General features: G+C 48.5%; 1 protein-coding gene across 2 annotated transcripts in view; it reads left to right on the top strand.

Annotated features, from left to right (window-relative positions):
* The first annotated feature begins 235 nt into the window (after nucleotides 1–235).
* GAS7 (growth arrest specific 7) overlaps nucleotides 236–22272 on the top strand; it is a 251170-nt gene continuing 229133 nt past the window's right edge. The window contains exon 1 of one of the 2 annotated variants that reach the window (XM_053568734.1): nucleotides 236–798. In XM_053568734.1, coding sequence (XP_053424709.1) covers nucleotides 616–798 — 183 coding nt within the window. In that variant the 5' untranslated portion in view covers nucleotides 236–615. The remainder of the gene's footprint in view (nucleotides 799–22272) is intronic. The other variant, XM_053568739.1, reaches the window with a different exon arrangement.

Raw genomic sequence — 22272 nt, forward strand, 5'->3', positions numbered from 1 at the left:
AGGCAGAGTGGCGTTTGCGTTTCCCAGGGCCTCGGTGGAGGGGGTGTGAGAGGGAATCCCTCTCACCGAGAACCTGCCGCCTCCGCGAGGGAGCGCCGGCCCTCGGTGGGCGTGGCCGCCCTGACCCCGCCCCTCGCCTGCGAGACAGCCCCCGCCAGGCCGCCCGGCCGCCAGCCCCCTCTCCGCGTAGTCGGCCCCTCCCCGCTCCGCCGCCGAGTCGTGCCCGGGGGGATGCTCCGGGTCCCACCTCCCGAGGGAGCTGCGCATTTCCGCGCGGCTGCAGCTCGCGTTCCGCGTCCCCGGGAAGTTGTCTCCGGAGCCCGCGGCGCCTCGGTCTCCTCCCCCTGAGTCCCGCCCCCCGCCCAGAGCTTGGATCTGCTAGCTGCCCGGCCCGGGGGCGTCGCCAGTCGCTCTCTGAAGCCAGCAAGTCTCCGCTTCTGTGAGCGGAGCGCGCGTCTCTCGCCTGCCCGGGGACCCCCGCGCACCCCCGAGACGGCGCGCGCCCAGAGCGCGGGAGCCCGGAGCGCCGGGCGCCTGGGAGCCCGCGGAGCCGCTGCCCAGCCCGCGGGGCTCGGCAGGGATGCAGGCTGCTCTGTGAACCCGGGCGCCAAGGCCATGTCCGGCACCCGCTGCCGGACCCTGTACCCCTTCTCCGGGGAGAGGCATGGTCAAGGACTGCGCTTCGCCGCGGGCGAGCTGATCACTCTGCTGCAGGTCCCGGACGGCGGCTGGTGGGAAGGCGAGAAGGAGGACGGGGTCCGCGGCTGGTTCCCGGCGAGCTATGTGCAGTTGCTGGAGGTAAGGGGCGAGGGCTGGGGCTGGAATACCCAGGGCTGCGGTCCTCCGTGCGCTCTCAGACCTGTTGCCCACACCTAGGATGCCGCAGCGTCCCTGTCCGAGGGGCACCCCGGGGGCCGCCGCTGCCGGTGCAACCTGTAGCTCTGCGCTCCTGGGGGCGGCAAAGGCAGCGGGCGCCCCTCGGGGCGTGGGCAACGCGGGCTCGCCGGGAGCGTCCCCCTTCCTCCGGGCCTCCCGAGCACATCGTGGCCGCTTTGAGGAAGCGAGAACTTGTTGCCTGTGAGAGTTCGAGCGGGCGCGCGCGTTCCCGCAATGGCAAAGGGCTCCCTGAGTCCAGCGGGCTTGGGAAGATGTACTGAGGATCGGGGAGCTGAGAAGTGGCACCGACTTGGCCCCACAGCCCTTCATCTCCACCAGGGAGCCCAGAGCCTGAGGGCCATGGACGGGCAGTGTTGCTCCGGGTCAGGCTGCCTGGCCACCCCGGAGCCGCCCATTTGCTTGTCACAGCCTGAGCCCCTTCAGCAGGCTGGATTGGGAGAGTCCCCAGCCCCCGCCAAACATCATTCCTTCCCTTGTTCCCGCTCCCCCAGGTGAACGCTCAAAACCTGCAAGCGGCTTGTTTCTGGGCTTCTGGCCTGGCCCCAGGTTTGCACAGGACCTGCTGAGCCAAGTCTGCTGGCTGTTTATTGTCTGGGTGACAGTTGTGAGGCCTCCCTGTCCTCTAATCACTGGACTCATGACCACAGCGAAGTTTCTAAAGTCCTTTGGTGGGGCGGGTGAGGGGGAGAGGAGATGACCTTACAGGACATCTCCTTAACTAAAAGGTTGTCCCTAGGATTTTTGTAAAGACTAAATTAGCGGTTACCCTTAATTGTGTTAAGTATACATAAACATTCTGGCAACACCCTGCCCAAATCATGGAGAAGCAATTTATTTATAATTTAATCCCTGACCTACTTCACAAAGAACAAAGTAGCAAATTTTGACTGAAAATGCTCTGTGCAACTCATCCAGGAGAAAAAGATTGGAGTTGAGGTGGTTATAGGGTGAGTTTGCCTGAGGGGTACCCTGTGGCACCATTGTCAGAACCAGAGCCTGGCCTTAGAAAGGTGCATGTCTTTCAGGTCGGGGGAGAACAGCAAAATCCCTCCTGAATGGATTAGCATTTGAGCAAAGTTTGGGGCTGCTGGAATGAGCTTTCATGGGCTGTCAGCAGAGTATGTCCCTGGAGCCTTCTTGGTTCTATAATCTAGACAGCCTGTGTCTGGGGGAGAGGCTTGGGAGTGCTCTGCAGTTTGGCTGTCCCCGAGCCTTTTCTGAGACTCAGATGTGAAAGAAAGAAGGGATTGCTTATAGAAGACCTGAATCCTCCTTGTTTCTAGCTCAAAAGCCCCAGGAGAAATACATATTTGGGGAGTTGTTTTGGTGGCCACATTTTTCCAGGAAATACTGATGTGGAAATTTGGCTGGTGGATGTCTGTTCGGTGAGCAGCACCTCTGGCTGGACTCAGCAGGCTGTGTTTTGGGTCAGGATGAGGCTGGGTGGGTGTAGGTCAGAGTGGAGTGGCTCTGATTTTTCTTTGGGGGGAAAGAGAGGATGGACCAGGCCCTGGGGACAAGAATGAATAGCTTGGACAGTCTTGGGTGTGCCAGTCACAGCATATACCACGCTTAGGAAATCTCTGATGCCTAAGGACCTCTTAGACCACTCTGGTAGCTTGCAACAGAAGTGCCCATCAGGGTGAGTGTACCCCTAAGTGGGATTGCCGATTCTACTGACAGCTCTGTGAAAGATAAGGTATGTTCCCCGTTTTACAGATAAGCAAACTGAATACGAGAGAGTGGTCAGGTACCCAATGATTAATGCTTACTTACTTGATTAGCAACTCAGATGGCTGAATTTCACCGCCTGTGCCTCTTGTAAACATGATAGCCTGGGCTCAACTATGCTGGAAGCCAAGTGAGGGGCAACCACTGCCCCTGAGGTTAGCATGTTGGGGGAGGCTAAAATGAGGGCAGGTGCCTCCTGGACCACTCAGAGTACCTCCCCTGCTAACCCTGAAGTTTGATTTCATTCAGAGCCAGCTGGGGTGGTCTGAACCTTGTGACCTAAGCAATTAATAGAGCTCATCTCAGGGACAAAGCAGATGTGGTTTCAATAGGAAGGATCCTTAGATGCTTCATGTTTGGGAAACCTCCTACATGAGCAAGCTGGACCTCGAGGCAGAGGATTGAGAAGGGATAGAGGCTATGCAGGTAGAGTCCCTTGGGAGAGGGTAAGTCCTCAAGGACAGACTCAGTTAGTTAGAGAATGCACAGTTCTCCAGGCTGGGGGGTAACTGGCCAACTGTGGAATCATGAAACTGGAGATGGGGCCCATGGGTGCAGGAGGTGGTGAACCTCATGGGAGGCCAGCCAGTGGGGTGCCTGGCACCCAGCCGGCCAGGAAGCTGTTGGGGAAACAAGTACTGACAGCCAGACGATATCAGCTCATGGCAGAGAGATGGGATGTGGGTGGGTACACAGCTGAACGTGGTGCCTCCAACATACTTCCTATTCAAGTGGACTTTTTGCCCTCTCAAGAAAAGAGTAATGTCAAGAATGCAAAATGGACACTCCCTGAGGATATCTTTCTTGTGGAGATGAAGAAGAAAAGGGGAACTAAGAGATCCTGGCTTTGCAGGAAGCACGTGCTGTGGAGAGGAGTGGAAGCTGACTTTCAAAGGGCCTCTAGATCTGCCCGGGTGACCAGCCAGCCCTGGGAGGAGGCTGTCTTGGTGGAGGTCCATGTTATCAGGGAAATCTCGTTGATTAAGACTCCAAGGAAATGGGGAAATGGTGCCAGCACAGGCCTGGTCCACAGGAAAACCTCAGCACAAGTGGAGAAGTGTGGAGAGCTCTGGTAGGCCCAGGGACGCTGGCCACAAGGGTCCTCCCTACTCAGCAGGTGGTGCAGCCCTTTAAGGGGAGCCAGGAGATGGGAACCAGCTACTTCCAGAACAGGGATGAGGCCTATTAGCCAAGGCCCACTGCTGGCTGTTGAGATGTAAAGACCCTCAGGTAAGAGCAGCTAGAAAAATCTTTCATGAAGATTTCTTCAGCCATGAAGAGGGAAAGGTCTTCTAACATCTTTTGAGAGATATGGTTGGGGGAAAGACCTGAGATCAGGGCTCTGGGCTGTAGGAAAATACTCTGCCAGCCCCAAGCCAGACCCAGGCTCATCTCCATAGGCCTGAGGGCCCCACATGTGAGATTTCCACCAGCTGTCTGAGGTGCATGGAGGCTGACAAACAGTTCCTGGGGAAGGTACATAGAGGAGGGAGCCCAGATCTCCATCCTAGGGAAGATTTGGAGAGTCAGGCATGGTTCCAGGACAGATCAATGGCTGGATAGGTCCAGTAGCTGGAGGGCCTAACAGGGCCCAGGAATTCCTTGTAGCCTACTCTCACCTTGACTGGAGAAAAAAAATTAGAGCCCCAGAGAATGCTATAAAGCATTTTCAAAAACTCCCAGAACTTTTGGGAAATAATTCTAGGGGATAATAAGATGGGAATGCAAACTAAAGAGAGCTTTACTTGAACTAAGTTGCTTTTAGAATCCAGGATCTGGCTGGAAGGTCTGGACCTCAGAAGAACAAGCAGAAATGGCTGCAGAGGGTAGTCCTTGAACTGGAACTCCTCTCCCCCCTCTGGTCTCTCATTTTGGGTTCTTGTGATCGTGTTTCAGAAGTTTACAAAGAATGGCTGTGGGAGAGAATGGGCTGTGCTACGGGTAAAGAATGATGTTTTATCTATTGCTTTGTTGCAAGCCACTTTGAAACTTGGTGTCTCAAAACAACAATTTATTGTCTTACATGTTTGTTTGAGTTGACAGGGCTCAGCAGTACAGTTCTTCTGCTGGTCTCTTTTGGTATCTCTTACGCAGTTGGAGTCATAGATGGTGGCTGGGGCTGGAGTCTTGAGGCTCAACCAGGCGGTAGCCTTCACAGTGGCATCCAATGGCATCTTCACTTACCTGCCTAGGGCCTGGGTGCTCTTCCATGTGGCCTCTCTCTTCAGGTGGTGTCTCATCCTCCAGGGCCTTTCCGTGTGGCTTTTCTCTTTAGCAGCTTCGTCGGAGTCCTTATGTAGTGGCTGGCTTCTAAGAACACAAAGGTACAAACCACTAGGCCTTCTTAAGGCTGAGGCCCAGAACTGGCATATCACTTCTGCCACACTCTCTTGGCAAGGTCAGTCCAGGGTAAGTTCAGAAGGGAGGTGAATACAGGTGTGGATACAGAGAGGCATGGTTCTTTGAGAGCCATTTTGCAGATTAGCTGCTTCAGAACGGTAGGGAGAACACACAAGGGACAGATGATCCATTAGAGAGGAGATAGTGCCAGGACAGACTGATGAGAGATACAGCCCCCAGAGGGAGGTAAAATGCAAAGATTTGGTTGTTCAGCTGGGAGATTCTCTATTACAATACGGGGAAGATTTTTATTTTTAAGATACCAGAGGTTTCTTTATAAAGGCCACACAATAAATAATGCAGCTGGAATTTGAAATCAGATTTGCCTGGCCCCGGGCCTGTCCACTAAGCCATTGACATACTAGCCCAGCCTTTTTTATCCAGGGCTGTTAGTTGCTGGTGGTTAATACTGCGGACACAGTGTATCTGAGCTGCCTGACATCTAGCAGATACTTGTTACATTACACAAATTGACTTTAATACAGGGCTTTTTGTCCTATAAAGTGAAAATCACCTAACATGGATAGGACCTTGTTGCTGATAGCTGTATTTTCTCAGATGGTCATCAACTTTGTTCGCAAGAGGTGTAATTAGGACTCTTGTGGCTCATGGGCTATGTAATTGTGACAGAGAAGAGCAAGGTGCTTTCTGTTTTTTTCACTAAGTCATCCTACTTTTTTGATTTGGGGGTTGTGGCCTGCATATGGAGCTCCTGCTGTTTAAAAATTGACCTTTGGAGTTTGAGGTTGCTGTGAGCTGTGATGCTACGGCACTCTACTGAGGGCAACATAGTGAGACTCTGTCTCCAAAAAACAAAAAAAAACAATTGACCTTAGGCCCACCCCTCTGTCAGATTCTACTCAGAAGGAGGCACCCCTCCTTCCATACTTTCATGTGCTGGACTGGTCTAGTGGCCATCCCAGGGGATTTTAAAGCAATGGGCAGGGCTTATGGATTCTGTGGATTCAGAGAATCCTCACAAAAGTTCCCTTAGCAACAAGTCAGCAGGAATCCTTGACATCTGTTCACCACTATGTGAGTCTCTGATGTCTATCACCACCTAGAAACATGAGTGAGAGGCTGACCTTCTTGTACCCTTCCCAGGGTTGCCAACGCCCAGCTTTTATCTGGTGGCATGGCAGACCTTATTTGTAAACACAATCCTGGTCCCCACTTTACTGGTGAAAGACAACGTTTGGTAAGCCAGGAAGCCACTTACACATGTAAGGTATTATGACTATTATCAGGCCACCACAGGGGACGTTGTTCTTGCAGCTTGCTCCCTTATTATTCACAGCAGCAAGGCGACACATGACAAGCTTTCTAACAGAATGTCAGGACTGTGATTCTTTTGAACTTAAATACACAATTAGTATATTCCTCCTCTGCCCTGCAATGGCAAGGCTTTTGGGGTGGTGTTTATCCCTATGGTGAAAAGTGGAAATGGTGACTAGCAGGTCTGTCTGGCTTTTCCTTTGGCAGACCCCAGACCACGCGTGGGGTGACATTGTGACGATTTAGTTACAATAGGTTGATGATTGTGAGAAGTTTTTTTAGCCTCTTAAGAGGACCCCCCTCCTTTTTTCACATGTAGTATCTTTTCTACCACCTGATAAAAATTTGTTTTCTGAGTTTAGCTTCCCGATTCTCGAGCTATAAGCTGGTAAACAGATTCAACCCTTAGGTGCTCAAATTTCACTTTATTATTATTATTATTTTTTTAGCTGGGACTACAGGCATTTGCCACAACGCCAGGCTATTTTTTGGTTGTAGTCGTCATTGTTGTTTGGCAGGCCCAGGCTGGACTCGAACCTGCCAGCTCTGGTGTATGGGGCTGGTGGCCTAGCCTCTGAGCTGCAGGCACCAAGCCTCAAATTTCACTTGTTAAAACTAAACTTACCACCTCTGTCCTCTCTTCTCTGCCTTCTTTCTCCCTCCACCCTCCAAACCTGAGTGAATGTCACCACCCCGCCTGACACTTCCCTCCTTACCTTTTCTAGCCTGTTCACTAGGTTAACAAGCCTTGTTCCTTTTCCCTTAAAAACATTTCTCAAAGCCTGCTCCCCCTGAACTTGCCTTGGCAAATCTTTTCTCTAAGAGGCCAGGAAATGCTTTAGGCTTTGCAGGCCATGAGGCACAATTGAGTTATAGCCGCCGTGCTGTGATTTGTAGTGCGCCAGCGGCAGTGAGGAGCGGTGAGCGCACCCCATATGGTCTCTGTCACAGCCTCTCAGCTCTGCTTCTGGAGTGCAAAAGCAGGCACAGATAATCCGAAAACCTATGGGCGTGACGGTGTCCTGGTGAATCTTTATTTATGGGTACCAAAATTTGGATTGGTTGTAATTTTCATGCATTATGAAGTATTCTTCTTTTGATTTTGTTTTCAACCATCTAAAGACCTAAAAAGGATTCCTAGTTCATGGGGCTGAATGCAGTTTGCCATTCCCTGGTTCAGATGATGATCATTCATTCCTTCATTTCATTCAGCAATCACTCACTGAGGGCCTGCAATGGGCTGTGAGCCCTGTTGGAAGGGCTAGAGGTAAATTAGTGATCAACATAGAAAAGAAGCTAACCTTCTAGTTCTTCTAACTTGGGAGCTGGTAAACTAGCAAAAAATTAGTTAATTTCCAGGTAGTATGGGGCCCATAAAACAGGGAACTGTGATAGAGTGGGGGTGTGAGGTGCAGGGAGACTCCAATAAGGCAGTCAGGGAAGGTCTCTCGAAGGAGGTAACATGAGACAGAGACCTAAAGGTAGCAGAAGGCAGCCATGTGAGTATTAGGGAGAAAATAATCTGAGGCAGAGGGAACAGCAAATGCACCTAAGTCTGAATTGGGGGGTGTGCTTGATATATCTGAGAGGGCCAGAATCTTCCAGGGTGGTTAGAGAGTAGTGAGGAAGGGCAAGAGAGGCTGGGGATGTGCCCGAGAGGAACATGTGGGACAGAATCTGAGAGCTACATCGTCTTCTAGATGGAGCAGTGGAAAAGCCTTTGATTTGACTGAAGGAAGTGGCACGTTCTGATTTGTTTTAGAAAGCTCTTCTGGCCTGTAGGGTGGAGAATGGATTTGAAGAAGGCGGGGAGGGAAGCAGGGAGAGCAGTTAGGATGCTCGGAGCAGGTGGTGGGATTGGAGACGGTGAGAGGTGGACGGATTTAGGACACATTTTGCAGGTAGAGGCAACAGATCTTGCTGGTGGATTGACTGGGGCGAGGGCGGGGTGCTTGTGGGGTTTCCCCTCTTGCAGGTCAATTGTGATGCCCTTTCCCTGTTTTATTTTCTCCATCTGTTGATCCTTCATTCTTCCACTAGAGACCTCTCTTTTAAACAGTGAGGTAAAAAGCACATTAAAACTTTGGCAAAAGTTGGGTGGCGCCTGTGGCTCAGTCGGTAAGGCGCCGGCCCCATATACCGAGGGTGACGGGTTCAAACCCAGCCCCGGCCAAACTGCAACCGAAAAATAGCCGGGTGTTGTGGCGGACACCTGTAGTCCCAGCTACTCGGGAGGCTGAGGCAAGAGAATCGCTTAAGCCTGGGAGTTGGAGGTTGCTGTGAGCTGTGTGAGGCCACGGCACTCTACCGAGGGCCATAAAGTGAGACTGTGTCTCTACAAAAAAAAAAAAAAAAACTTTGGCAAAAGTTGTAATGCCCTTAATGCAGAAAGTGCTTTTTATAAATCATTTAAAGAAAAAACCCAAAACAAAGAGGAAAATCTTAGTTATAAAAATGGGCAAAGAATGTAGATAGACATTTCATAAAAGACATGCAAAGTCCTTAACATATTTAGTCTCACTCGTAATCAAAGAAATGCAAGTTGAATATGAAAGATTCACTTTAAAGAAAAATGTAAAAAAAAAATAAAAGAAAGAATAGGTATTGACGGGGGGGGGGGGGTAGGAAAAGGGTCCTATGTTCCCAGGAGTGTCATTTGGAACTATATCTTGCAAGTATCCTCTGACCCAGCAATTCCACTTGTAGAGATTGCCGATTGGGAAGCATCTCATAGGTGAGCTGTAAACATCAGAGTGCCTGCAGCTGCACAGCCTCTAACAGCCCAGGATTGGCCACAGTCTGAATGTGCACCAGGAGGAACTGGTTAAAATCACGTCCACCTGTGCTTAGCAAGGGATCAGACAAGCAGAAGGGACTCAATAATTTAACTGAAATTGCATTTTAATAATAAAAATGTTGGTCAATGATGCTAAGTGTTTTCCTGGTGTTAGCAGGGTATGAATTTCTCCTTATGATGAGGCGAGAAGAGGTGGTGTGTCCAGAAATGGATTGCTTTTTACAAGCAAGGACTGTGTGTACCGAGCATTCCTTAAGTATCCTTTTGTAGAAAGAATAGGTTTAAGGAATACATGCTGGCTCATGGCTACATTCTTTTAAATATCCTCAGTAACAGCAAATCTTTATCTTTGGAGGGGTAGATTTGATTTTTTCTGGAAACAGCCAAAATTCATTTGGAAGCCAAGTCTGGTGTATCTGTTCACGTGACTATCTGTCTATCACCTTGTTGCAAATAGGTTTTAAGGCAGCTTACGAAAAAGCATACAGTACAAGGAGATAAAAGCATAAATACATGGGGAAGTCCACAGAAAAGAGGAAATAGGGGAATGGAAAAAATGAGATGACTACAGGAATGAAGTTTGATGAGCAGAGATGGCAGTTAAGTTAAATAATGCTGTTCAGGGTTAAAAAAAAGAAAAAAGAGGACCTACTCTCAAGTAATCATGATTTTTGAGCAGTTCTTCATGAAGAGTAACTGAAATGTTCTGAAAATAGTGACAGTATGGGCATATATGCTGTATCAGTCAGGATGGGTGAGGATATGCTGCCATAACAAGCATCCCTGAACCCTCAGTGGCTAAAATATCATGGTTAGCTTCTTGCTTATACTACAAATATGTTGTGAGTTGGTTTGGGGCTGTATGACCCTTCAGGACCTGGGATTACAAAGCAAACACTACCTGGAATCTTGCCAGGGACTGTATTAAACCACACATGGTTCTTAAAGCCTTTGCCCAGGAGTGACACATGACATTTGTGTTCAAGTTTCATCGTTTAAAGCACAGCCACACCCAACCTCAAGAGGGTGAGAAAATGCATTCCTAACATGTTCTCGGAAGGAGAAAAGGAGCATGCTGATTATGGGGACAGCCCCATTATCCCCTGCATGAACACTCATTCATGGGATGCCCCATTTCTGGTCTGTTTCATTTCAGTATTTTAATGTCACTCCTAAGTGGTGCTTTTCAAGCTGAATTTAGTGCTTCAAGAGCAGGCGTCCTCAAACTGCGGCCTGCAGGCCACATGAAATGGTGTGAATTGTATTTGTTCCTGTTTTGTTTTTTACTTCAAAATAAGGTGTGTGCAATGTGCATAGGAATTTGTTCATAGTTTTTTTTTTTTTTTTAAACTATAATCTGGCCCTCCAACAGTCTGAGGGACAGTGAATTGGCCCCCTGTTTAAAAAGTTTGAGGATGCCTGTTCTAGAGCAAGGCTTCTCAAAATGAATTTACTGGATTGATGCTATGAGGAGTCTACAGTGCAGATTTTAGTAGGTTTCCTTAGCTCCTAAAAGTCATCGTTAGCTCTTATTATTCTTCCAAATTGGCTTCCTTCCTCCCATAAGCAATCTCAGTGGCTAGCACACGCTGGGCACACTGGTAGATACTTGATCTACAACTTTTGAACAAATGTGGTCATTTTATGATACCTAATTTCCATGATTTTTTTTTTTCTGTGTGGTAAGTACATCTATCACAACCTTAGGTTCAGATAAATGTTTATTTATTTATTTTTGAGACAAAGTCTCACTCTGTCACCTTAGGTAGAGTGCTGGGTTGTCATGGCTCGCAGCAATCTCAAATTCTTGGGCTCAAGTGATCCTTTTGCCTCAGCCTCCTGAGTAGCTGGGACTATAGACACCTACCACAATGCTGGCTATTTTTAGAGATGGGGTCTTGATTATTGATGCTGTGAGAAGTCCTCAGTGCAGATTTTAGTAGGTTTATTTATTATTAATAAATAAATGTTTATTTATTTATTTTTGAGACAAAGTCTCACTCTGTCATCTTAGGTAGAGTGCTGGGTTGTCATAGCTCGCAGCAACCTCAAATTCTTGGGCTCAAATGATCCTTTTGCCTCAGCCTCCTGAGTAGCTGGGACTATAGACACCTACCACAATGCCTGGCTATTTTTAGAGATGAGGTCTTGCTCTTGCACAGGCTGGTCTCGAACTCCTAAGCTCAAGCAATCCATTTGCCTTGGCTTCCCAGAATGCTAGAATTATAGGCAAGAGCCACCACGACCAAAAATAAATTTTTACATTTGAGCACCTACTGTGTGTCAGGGTTCAGCAGATACAGACAAGGCATGCAGCTGGGTCAGCAGCTCTTCCTCAGGGATCTCCAGGGATGTGCTTTCCCCTCCAGGGTGAATCTGGTGGGTGACCTCTTTCAAGAGACTCAAGTTCACACTTAAGTTTTTCTGTTGAAAACTTCCGGACATTTAGCAGCCTTTTCCTCAGATGCCTTAATTCCTCCTCCCTTCTCATTTGCTCGTCAAATGCACAGAGAATTCCAGGGTTAGTCAACAAAAAACCTAATTAAGTTGTAAAAATTTTTTAGAGATGCTATTTTAAAAATTCTGCAAAACTGAGTCCTTGTCCTAATTCGATCATGAGAGAGAGAGGATCCTTATTTTAGCAGTGGCTCCTGGAAAATGTCATTGAGCCATTTGTTTCTGATTTGTAATATAATTTAGGAATAGAAATAGGCAACCCTTGAGTTTGGTTTGAGTCTACTGTTCTCATTTATGAAGTGTTTTATTGATAAATAGCTGTAAGCATTTGTTGTGCTTGGAGTGAAAGTACAACCATATTGAGTAGTATTTGATAATCAAGGACACGCTCAAAACAAGGTCTACTCTGGTACTCAGATCAACATTTTCATATTCTAAAGAAGGTTTGGAATACATGGGGCCTGTCTTCTGGTCTGGGTGCATTAGCACCAACATGTGCAGAGTTACCATGGGGTCCAGCTACCGTGCCCCCAATGCTGATGGGCTGTGCATCTCATGGGGGTCTTGTTTAGGCAGATTCTGACTTAGTAAGTCTGAAGGAAAAACCAAACTCTCTGCTCACCCTCAACACTGTCACTACACTCACTCCACACAGAACATGACTTGATAGGTGGGGGGCAGTTTCCCCACACACCAAGCCAGTTTGCCAGAGGATGGGTAGTGACTGGTTTCTTTTAGTTCAGTTCAGTGTGACACGGCCCACCTGGAGTTAGAGTCAGATCCCACGGGTGAAGGGCTCAGTCCCACAAGACTGCCCCCCCTTTGATGCCAAATAGTGTCACGTGTACTTGGGATTGATCAACTGTAAATCAGAATTCCCTCTACCCACTCCTTGAGTTTGATGAATTTGCTACGATGACTCACAGAACTCAGGAAGATACTTGCTTGTGTTTACTGGTTTATGATAAGGACTATCATGAAGAATACAGATGAATAGCCAGATAAGGGGAGGGAGGGGCAGGGGCGTGCAGCTTCCATGCCCTAGCTGGGCGTGCCACCTCCTAGCTCCTCACATTGTTCAGCAACTGGAAGGTTATCACATCTAGTTGTTCAAGAGTTGTTAGGGTTTCATCTGCAGCCTCCTCTGGGTCCCCCCTTTCCTGGAGGTTGGCAGGTGGGGCTCAAAGTTCATCTAGTATTAACTTTGTCTTTGGGGTGACCAGCAGCCGTCACCTGGGCTGTCTAAGGGCTCCACCCTAAGTCACCACATTAGCATCAATCAATTCAGGCGTGATCAGAGGAGCTCATTATGAAAAACAAATTCCTATCACTCAGGAAATCGCAAGGGTTTTAGGAGTTATGTGCCAGGAACAGGGGATGAAGACCAAATCTATTTCATATTATATCACCTGAGATTCTGGATTTCCAGCTAACTCTCAAGTGAGGCCCTTTCTACTGCTGGTCTTTGGGTCATGATTTGAGTAGCAAGGCATTTGAGTACCCTTAGGGGTTTCTAAGTTTGTCTGTAAGATACGTTAAATCCTGGAATTAGACTGGATTTAGTTTTATTCTTTTTTTTTTTTTTTTTTTAAAGTGGATTATATGAGGCTACACGGGGTCATGGAAAGAACAGAGGTTTGGGAATTAGACCTTTCTTTGAGTACATTTAATCTTAAGAGAAATAAGGTGGCTGGTGTTCCTGTTTGACCAGAGGGGGTCCCTTGATCACAGGGTGGAGGTGAGGCTCAGCAAGGCCTTCCTGGGTCCAGGGTCTAGACCAGTGGTTCTCAACTTTCCTAATGCTGCGACCCTTTAATACAGTTCCTCATGTTGTGGTGACCCCCAACCATAAAATTATTTTCATTGCTACTTCATAACTGTAGTTTTGCTACTGTTATGAATCGTAATGTAAATATCTGATATGCAGGATGGTCTTAGGCAACCCCTGTGAAAGGGTCATTCGACCCCCAAAGGGGTTGGGACCCACAGGTTGAGACCCACTGGTCTAGACCCTAGTGTGAGCCATGAGGGCAGAGAGTGAGCCCTGGATGGTCTCACAGATACCAACAATGTTAGGGAGGACATGCAGCCAGCTTCAGCCTCTGCATCTGGATGCCGTTTATCAGTTCCACGCTGCACTTTGGCTTGTGGACTGGCCTGAAAGCCCTGCTGCTACCCCTAGTCTGAGAGCCCTGCTGCCACCCCACAGGGGTCCACAAAGAACCTTTTGGCTTCTCTGCATTAGAAGAAGAGTTGTCTTAGGCTACATAATACACAAATACTAACAAAAACCAAAAGGTCCCTGCATAATTTTCATGATATTCACCACCACAGATAAATAAAAAAGTCCTCATGAAATCTACATGCAGCCCACGGGCCACGGGTTAGACACACCTGTACCATGTTCACAAATGGGGAGCCCCCCGCCCCACACCTGTGTGACCCAAGGCAAGTTGCAGAATCTTTGTAAGTTTCTGAGGGCTCCTGTGAGAGTCCCTGTACACACTCTGTAAATGGGTCTTGTATGCTGTAGTGATCATAGTTAAATGCAAAGGCTGCCTGTTAATTGGAGCTTCCATGGGCGGGGGTGCTGCTGGGGTGGGGTCACCCTTTTCCACAGGCCCTTCTGAGGTCAAGGCTGTCCACTTGCAGCCCTGAGGTCAAGGTGCAGATCACCTGGGCCTCTTAATTTAATGCAGATTTGGATTCAGTAGGTCTGGGGTGGCACCTGAGATTCTGCATTCTTGGCAACCTCCCAGGGGCTGCTGCTGCTGATGTTGAGACAACACTTGGAGTGACATGCAAGAAGAGATAGCATCTTCTTGGGGGTTTCTAGGGTATAGATCCCACAGGCTAAAGCCAGTTATGCTGTGGCGTTTGTCCATTGCTAGTTTGCTTGAAACTGCTACATAATGGCTGCTGCTGCTTGGGCTGGGCTAATTAGTCTTAATTGCTTCTTACCTGGGTCTGATGGGCCTCTAGCTGCCTGGACACCCCCCAGAAGAGGCTCTTCTTATAATGAGGAAAAGGCTGTTTATTGGGAGCAGTGAAATTCAAGAGGCTTAAACATACCTGCCTTTTAGCCTGTTCCTGGGGTGAAGGAAAGGTTTCAAGAGGCTTGATGGAAAATCCCTTTGAAAGTATCGCAGAGGGACTCAGAATCTAATCCTGGACTTGTGTTCTAGGGCTCTAAACTGCAGACGGTCATGGTGCCACACAGGCAGTGTCTCTCACAGTCCCTGGATGGAACCCTCAGGTCTTTGCTGCTCAGAACTGAGTCTCTCTCTTTTGCTTCCTGGATTTCTCTTGTGGCCCCTAGTGACATCCATCCTCCATAGTCACTGCAGTGATTTTTTTTTCTAGCCGGTCCTGTTCAAGATTTTTCATCGCCTTTGCGATATAACATGCCTTAGCTTTGTGTGCAAAGCCCTTCGGGACCTGCCCCTGCCCACCTCCCCAGCTGTAATTTTACCCATTTCTTTGCGTGCACATTGCTGTCAGACCCACTACCTAATTCTTGGATTCAACTTTGCTTTCGTGTCCTTGTGAATTTCTGCTCTTTGGAGTGACCTTCCCCTCCATCCTCTTAACCACTCCTTTTTTTTTTTTTTTTCTCTTTCTGACAGTTCTCTTGAAATATAATACGAGTGTACAAGTCCATTTTTTAAAGGATATTTATGGAGTTGTGCACCTGTTACTATGATTAATTTTAGAATATTTTCATCACCCCCAGAGCAACCTGTTCTCATTAGCAGTCACTTCTTGCCTCCTCCTCCCCCCCAACCACCCCAGCCTAAGGCAGTCACTAACCTGCCCTCTGTCTCTACAGATTTGCCTATTCTGGACATTTCGCATAAAGGGAATTATATAATACGTGCCTTTTGTGTCTGGCTTCTTTTATTTAGCATAGCGTTCTCCAGGTCCATTCCTGTGAACCATGTCAGCACTTCATTCCTTTTTGTGGCTGAATAATGTTCTACTGTGTGGATAGACCACAGTTGACTCACGCATTCCTCAGTTGATGAACTTTTGGGTTGTTTCTCCTTTTGACCGTTGTGAATGTTGCTCCTGTGAACACTTAATCTACCAAGTTTTTGTGTGGATATGTGATTCCAGTTCTCTTGAATATGTATTTTCAGCACATGATAGCTCTATGTTTAACAATTGGTCTGTTTTCTGAAGTGGTGATACTGTTTTACAACCCCACCAAGCTGTGTATGAAGGTTTTGGCTTCTCTCTGTCCTCACTAACACTTGTTACTATCTGTCTTTTTAGTTATGACCATGGGAAAGGGCATCTCATTGTGGTTTGGGTGCATTTCCCTGATAATCAATCATGTGCAGTATCTTTTCACGTGCTTGTTGGCTGGTTGTATATCCTCTTTGGAAAAATAGCTATTTGAATGCTTTGCCCATTTTTATTTTTATTTATTATTTTATTTTATTTATTTAGTTCAGACAGAGTCTTACGTGTGTTGCCCTCGGTAGAGTGCTGTGACGTCACAGCTCACAGTAGCCTCCAACTCTTGGGCTTAAGCCTCAGCCTCCCAAGTAGCTGGGACTACAGGTGCCTGCCACAATGCCCGGCTGTTGTTCTGTTGCAGTTGTCATTATTGCTTAGCTGGGGTGGGCTGGCTTCAAACCCGCCAGCCTCAGTGTGTGTGGCTGGCACCATAACCACTGTGCTACGGGCACCGAGCCATCTTTGCCCATTTTTAACTGGGTTGTCTTTTTTTGCTATTGCCCTTTTCTTTTCCTTTTGGCCAGATTACCTTGTTCTCATTTCTTGGCATTGAGTGTTGATCTCTTGGGAAGGTTCTGCTGATACATACCCCCTACAGTCTTCTTCTAGACCTCTTAACCCTCACTCTGCTGGGGTGAAATTCTTTTTACATTATGGATTCTCTAAGGTTAAGGATCGGGGCTCTGATCCACAGAGGCTGAGCCCTTAGTGCATAGCAGTGGATTCAAAAAAGGCCTGTAGTTCATTCGTCTCCACTATGCTGGTGATCCACAGAGGCTGAGCCCTTAGTGCATAGCAGTGGATTCAAAAAAGGCCTGTAGTTCATTCATCTCCACTATGCTGGTGATGCATGCAAGATTCTGAGTTTGACTACCCATGATAGTTATTTGGCTTCACTCGGAGAAAAAAAAAAACACACACACACACACACAACAAAGAGTTTGCAGGGCGACACTCTTACAGAATCTCTGTTCCCCATCCAGGCATCTTATACACACATACTATGGGTAACTAGACGGATTAGGGAGGAGAGTATGCATGACTCAAAGCAGAACATCCTCGCTGCAGGGCAAATAACTCAGATTCCATGAAGTCACCTTGTATATATAGGGCAGCAAACCATTATTATTTCCTGCTGGAGAGAAAAACAGGCATTGAGGAAATAAGCCTCCCTCAGGACTGATTTGGTTTCTGGGGCACTCTTAGAATGGGCATCTCCAAGTAGGAGGTGTTTTGCAGTGGCGAGGACCATGGTGTTTACAGTTGAGCAGACCGGGTTTGGATGCTGGTTGTATGAGACTTCGGGCATGCTGCTTACCTTTCCTTGGACCTCAATTTCTGTGTCTTTGAATGGGAAGGATAAGGCCCACATCAGAGGATTGTTGTCCAAGTTAGAATTGTCTCCTGTAATGTAAATGCTCTGCAGGGAGCTTGACATCCATGCTCAGTAGGATGGATGCTACATTGTGATTGCTCGTTTCTCATCCGTTACTCAAAGCTGGTCACTACTGTTTGCTTATTCTTAGTAAAAGAAACTTGCTTCTTTGAGAGACCTTCAAGATATCTTGGTCACCATTTCTGATGGTGACTTTGTTGTTAAGGCAGTTTCGATCCTGATTCTTCCGAGTCCCTTTTTATCTGTTTTTAGCTTAATCATTGGACCTCCCAAGGAAGTCGGGACCCTTCTGTGGGTTTTTAAGTTTGTCGTGGTGTATTTGGACTGCACACTTAAGCCAGAAATTCCTCTATCTGGATCTTCTCTGTATGCTAAAATATGACCAAGATTGGAATAGTAACAAAAGGTAAGAAGACTCTTGTCTTGGAATAGGTGACAGATAAACCCACCTGTGAACACAGATTTTTTTTTTTTTTTTTATGTAGCAGATTGTATCCAGGGATCTTGAAATACGTCCCTGTTCAGTATGAGGGAAAATGCTTTCCTTGCATTTGGGAGCACAGGACCTGTGGATGTTTTCAAGTTGATGTGCCCTGAGATGTGGCAGAGGGGACATTGATTCTTTCAGCCAGCTGGCTGCAGTTTTCAAAGTTGCACCTGTGCCCTAGGACCCACCGGCCCTGACCCTGTCAGCTGATCTTTCAGGGTGGCCCTGGCAGGGCTCTCTGCTCATCCCTTTCTCCAGTTCCCTCTGTTACCTAGGGAACATGGAAAAAGTCTCCACATTGGACAGCCCACCTCAGGAAGAGGGCAGAGAAGGTCTTCCTGTTTCTTTATAATTCCCTACTTTGAAAAGAAGGCAGTTTTTTGTCTTCAGTGGAAAATAAAAGGGCGATGGTGGTGATGGTGGTGCTGAGTCTCTTTCAAAGATCTGCTGTCCCTCTGGCTGGATTCCTAAGTCATGCTGATTAGGGATGTGGGATCCAGAGGCTGGGAGCTGGGCTTCAGAGATGTTCACGGGGTTGGAGGAGACAGACGGGCCCTGTGTGTGCCTGTTAGGAGTTCGGAGGTGGGTGTGGCTGCCAAGATCCCGAAGGGTTTAGAATTTCAGATGGGCTTTCTCTGCCTCACCAGGAGAAACAGCCAGAGTGAAAATGAAGCCAGGTTCCTTCCTCACCTACACAGAAGTCTTGTGTAGAGCCCTGTAGAGTGTGTTGGGGATGAGGAACCTTACCAGAGGGGAAGATGTGGGGAATGGGGCTTGCCTAGACATTGGTGGACACTGAGCCCTTTGCTCCTGGTGCAACAAGCCTGTGATGTTGGGATGTGCATGGGAGGTGGGCAGCGGTGCTTGCCTGGAGTCTCCTATCTAACGTCCTGGTATTCACCTCGCTTTAGGGGGCCTGTATACAGCATCTGCCCTTCTTGCTACATACACCCCCAGGGGACTGGGACGGGAGCTCTGTGTCACTTTCTCCGGCTCTGTGGGACCTAATTTGAAAACCCAGTGTTACGAGATGTTAAATGCTGACATTCCTTTCTGCCCATCCGCTTTGCCCTGCACCACCAGCGCTGTTCTGCTTTGTTTCCGAATTGCGTGCCAGGGGTGGTTGGGTTGCTCTTTTTTTTTTCTTTTGAGACAGAGTCTCACTCTGTTGCCCAGGCTAGCGTGCCGTCCAGTCAGCCGAACTCACAGCTCCTCCAAATCCTTCACTCTAGCGATCTTCATGCTCATAGCTGGGACCATAGGATCCCACCACAACGCCTGGCAAATTTTTCTATTTTTAGTAGAGATGGGGTCTTGCTCTTGCTCAGGCTGGTCTTGAGCTTCTGAGCTCAAGGGTCCTCCTGCCTCAGCCGGTCAGAGCACTAGGATTACAAGCGTGAGCCTCCGTGCTCAGCCTTTGGGGTGCTTTGTTACTCCGGCTGCCTGGTCTGCTTTATTATTAGTCTTGGGGAAATGAATTCTCTGAGAAGCAGTAGAAGGTGTAAATTATGCTTCACTGCAAATCATCAGGACTCTATATATATTCAGCTACAGCTGCAAGTCTCTTGCAAATGAGGACCAATGTGAGATGTGGCCAAGTTGGAAAGGGTTACGGTGCAGACAGGCAGCTGACATGATTGATAATCACATATTCACCTGTACTTGGTTTTCTATGGTTTGTGGGGTAGGGGAGGAGGAGCAGTCCTGCATCTAGGAAGGCCTCGAAGGGCCTTACTCTCTAGCACCCAGTGGCCTGGAGGGTCCCCTGTTCAGTGGACTGGAGGGTGGCGTTTGAAGGTAACTGACACTTCCCTAGGAGGAGACGTGTTCTCCATTAACCTGGTCCTTGGTAACTATCTCTTGTGTGTCCACTGAGCCAGGGACCCCAGGCACCTTGACACCTTTGAGCCCTTGCACAGTCACTGCCTCTGTCTGCAGACTGTTTCTTCTCATCCCTGCCTAGGCAATGATAATCCACGTCGAGACCCAGCCCAGGGACACCTTCCTCTGTATGGCCTTTGGCCCCAAGTCTTTTCTTCTCCTGGCTTCCATGGGACCTCCCACTGGGATGGCACCTACCATGTTGGGATTGGGATGGCTTGTTTGTTTGACTGTTCCCTTCACTCTACTCAGAGCACCTTAGGGCCAGGACACCTGCTTCATTAGTGCCTATAACTGCTCTGGCCTGGCCCGTGCATGGTGCCTCTGAAGTCTGGCTCAATAGGTGTTTGATGTGTGGATGGTGGGATGGAATGGATGGATGAATCAAAGAAGGTACATCAAGAGTTTGCCTTGGAGAACAGGGCACACCTTGTCTGATTTTGGCTCATGGCCTAACCAGCCTTTCTCTGAAAAGTCATAAATGGCCTTGCTGTGAGATCATGGAAGGCCAAGGTTGAAAAGGGTGTAGCCAGGTGAGCTCAGAGGTCTGCACATCAAGGGAAGGCCACCAGGTGCTAGAGAGTAAGGCCCTTTGAGTCCTGGGTGAAGACACCGGGGAGGGCAGGTCCAGGATGAGGAGCCAGTGTTGCTGGGAATGGGACATGCCATTCCACTGCTCCTCAGTGGGACTGCTGCAGGGGTGCTGGGTGAAGTGGGGGCTCTGGGATCCCCCACGTCCCCTCCACACCCACCATTATTGGCCCTTTGATTTTGCAGAAGTCACATAAAGTCTCTGACCTTCAGTTTCTTCGTCTGTCAAAGGGGTGGTGTTCTGCTGTCTCTTGGGGGTAACTGGAAGGATTTTGAAGATGAAGGTGAAGTGAATGTGCTTTGAAGTTCACAGGTGAACTGGTGACAAAAGCCAGTGCTGTTCCCAGAGGCCGCGCTGAGAGAAGAGCTGGGAGTCTGGTACGCGAGGATGCAGCAGTGCCAACTCTCCCGGGAGGCTGGGCCTAACCCCTCACCTCTGTGCTGGGGTTGTTCTTTCTCCACTGGCCCCATGAAAGTTGTTTCTGACACCGTCCCCTGTTCAGGAGGTTTTCTAGAAAAGCTGCTGGAATTCTGGGCCCAGACCAGCTTTAACCGTTTGCAGTGAGCTCCATCGGCCTCCTGGCCTCCTCCAGCCTTTCCTCTTGTCTTAGATGGAGCCGCTCTGGGGCTCCGGGTGTGTTCTCAGGACTGGGATGCAGCTGAGGAGGAGAAAGACAGGACTCAGAGGTCCCTGTGGCCAGAGGGCTTGTGGTCCATGGGGAGCCAGGCACATGGTCAGGGAGGTGTGTCCAGCACAGTGAGGCCCAGCGTGGTCTGGGGCTATGGGAGCACTGGGGCCCGTGATGGGCTGAATTGGGTCCCCTTGATTCATATGTTGAAGTTCTAACCCCAGATCCTCAGATTGTGACCACATTTGGATGGGCCCTAACCCAGCATGACTAGCGTCCTTATAAGAAAGGGACATAAAAATAAATAAATAACTAAAGGGAAATCAGAGCACAGATGCACACAGAAGGAAGACCTTGTCCAGACGTAGGGAGAGGCAGCCTTCTGCAGGCCGGGGTGGGGGGCACCTCAAAAGAAACCTTCATCTTGGACATGCAGCCTGCAGAGAGGTGAGGAAGGAAGTTTCCTTTGTTAAAGGCCCTCAGACTATGGTGCTTTGTTACAGCAGCCAGGCAGACTGACACAGGCCCCTAACCCTCCTCTGGGCTAGCCGCCTGCTGACATAGTTCTGCACGGGATCAAAACCATAAAAAATGCAGGGACACTCTGTGTGTCCTATTTTTGTTCCTAACATGTAGTCCTAACTAACAGGCTACGAACTCCACTCATTTTATCTTGCGTCTTCCGCATTAAACATGAGCTCTGCGAGGGCAGAGTGTGTGTCGGGTGCTGGCCCCTATGGGCACCGGGGCGGGTCTTTTGGAAGAATTCTGACACAAAGGCATGAAGTCAAATTCCTTAGACAGGGTTTCAATTTACAATTTTTAATTAAAATAGCTGGTTTTCCACATCAGGTTTCTACTTAGAGTTCACCCTGCCAGGCCACTTACTGTTGGTTCTGTAGACAGTGTCCTGTTCACGTCCCTGATCTCTACTCAGTCCCCAAATGTGATTAACATGTGTTAAGAATCAGAGACAAAAGCCTCCTTTATTAGTTTTTGTTTACACCTGTTGGACTGAGCCACAGATGATATTAAGCTAAGTCATAGCAGCCAATGAGTCTGAACGCCTTTCCCCTCTGGAGGGTTCACTTAATGAGGCCAGGGACGCTGTCACTGCAGTGTCCTGAACACCCTAGGGGTGGGAACCTAGTCACATTATTCACTGATTCATATTTGGAGAATGAATAATTTAGTTGGTACAAAGGATGGATAAGCACGTGCTGAGGGAGAATTTCCCAGTGAGGTCTGCTGGCTTTGCTGTGGACGTGTTGGCATCCCCAACCCTCCACCTTCTCTGCTCACTGCCCACTGCCCTGTTTTCAAGGCTGCTTCTGGGCCTTTATTTGGGTCTGCAGCCCCCACAATGGGCAAACCAGTGTCCTGTTACCTCCATAGTGGAAGAGGAGAGTCTCCTTTTACAGCTCCCAGCTCCCCAGGCCTCTGATTTTGGGAAGCTCCTGACTTGCCTGGGAGTTTCCCCATGCCTCCT

The sequence above is a fragment of the Nycticebus coucang genome, chromosome 18, assembly GCF_027406575.1.
Source record: "Nycticebus coucang isolate mNycCou1 chromosome 18, mNycCou1.pri, whole genome shotgun sequence".
Taxonomy (NCBI): Eukaryota; Metazoa; Chordata; class Mammalia; order Primates; family Lorisidae; genus Nycticebus; species Nycticebus coucang.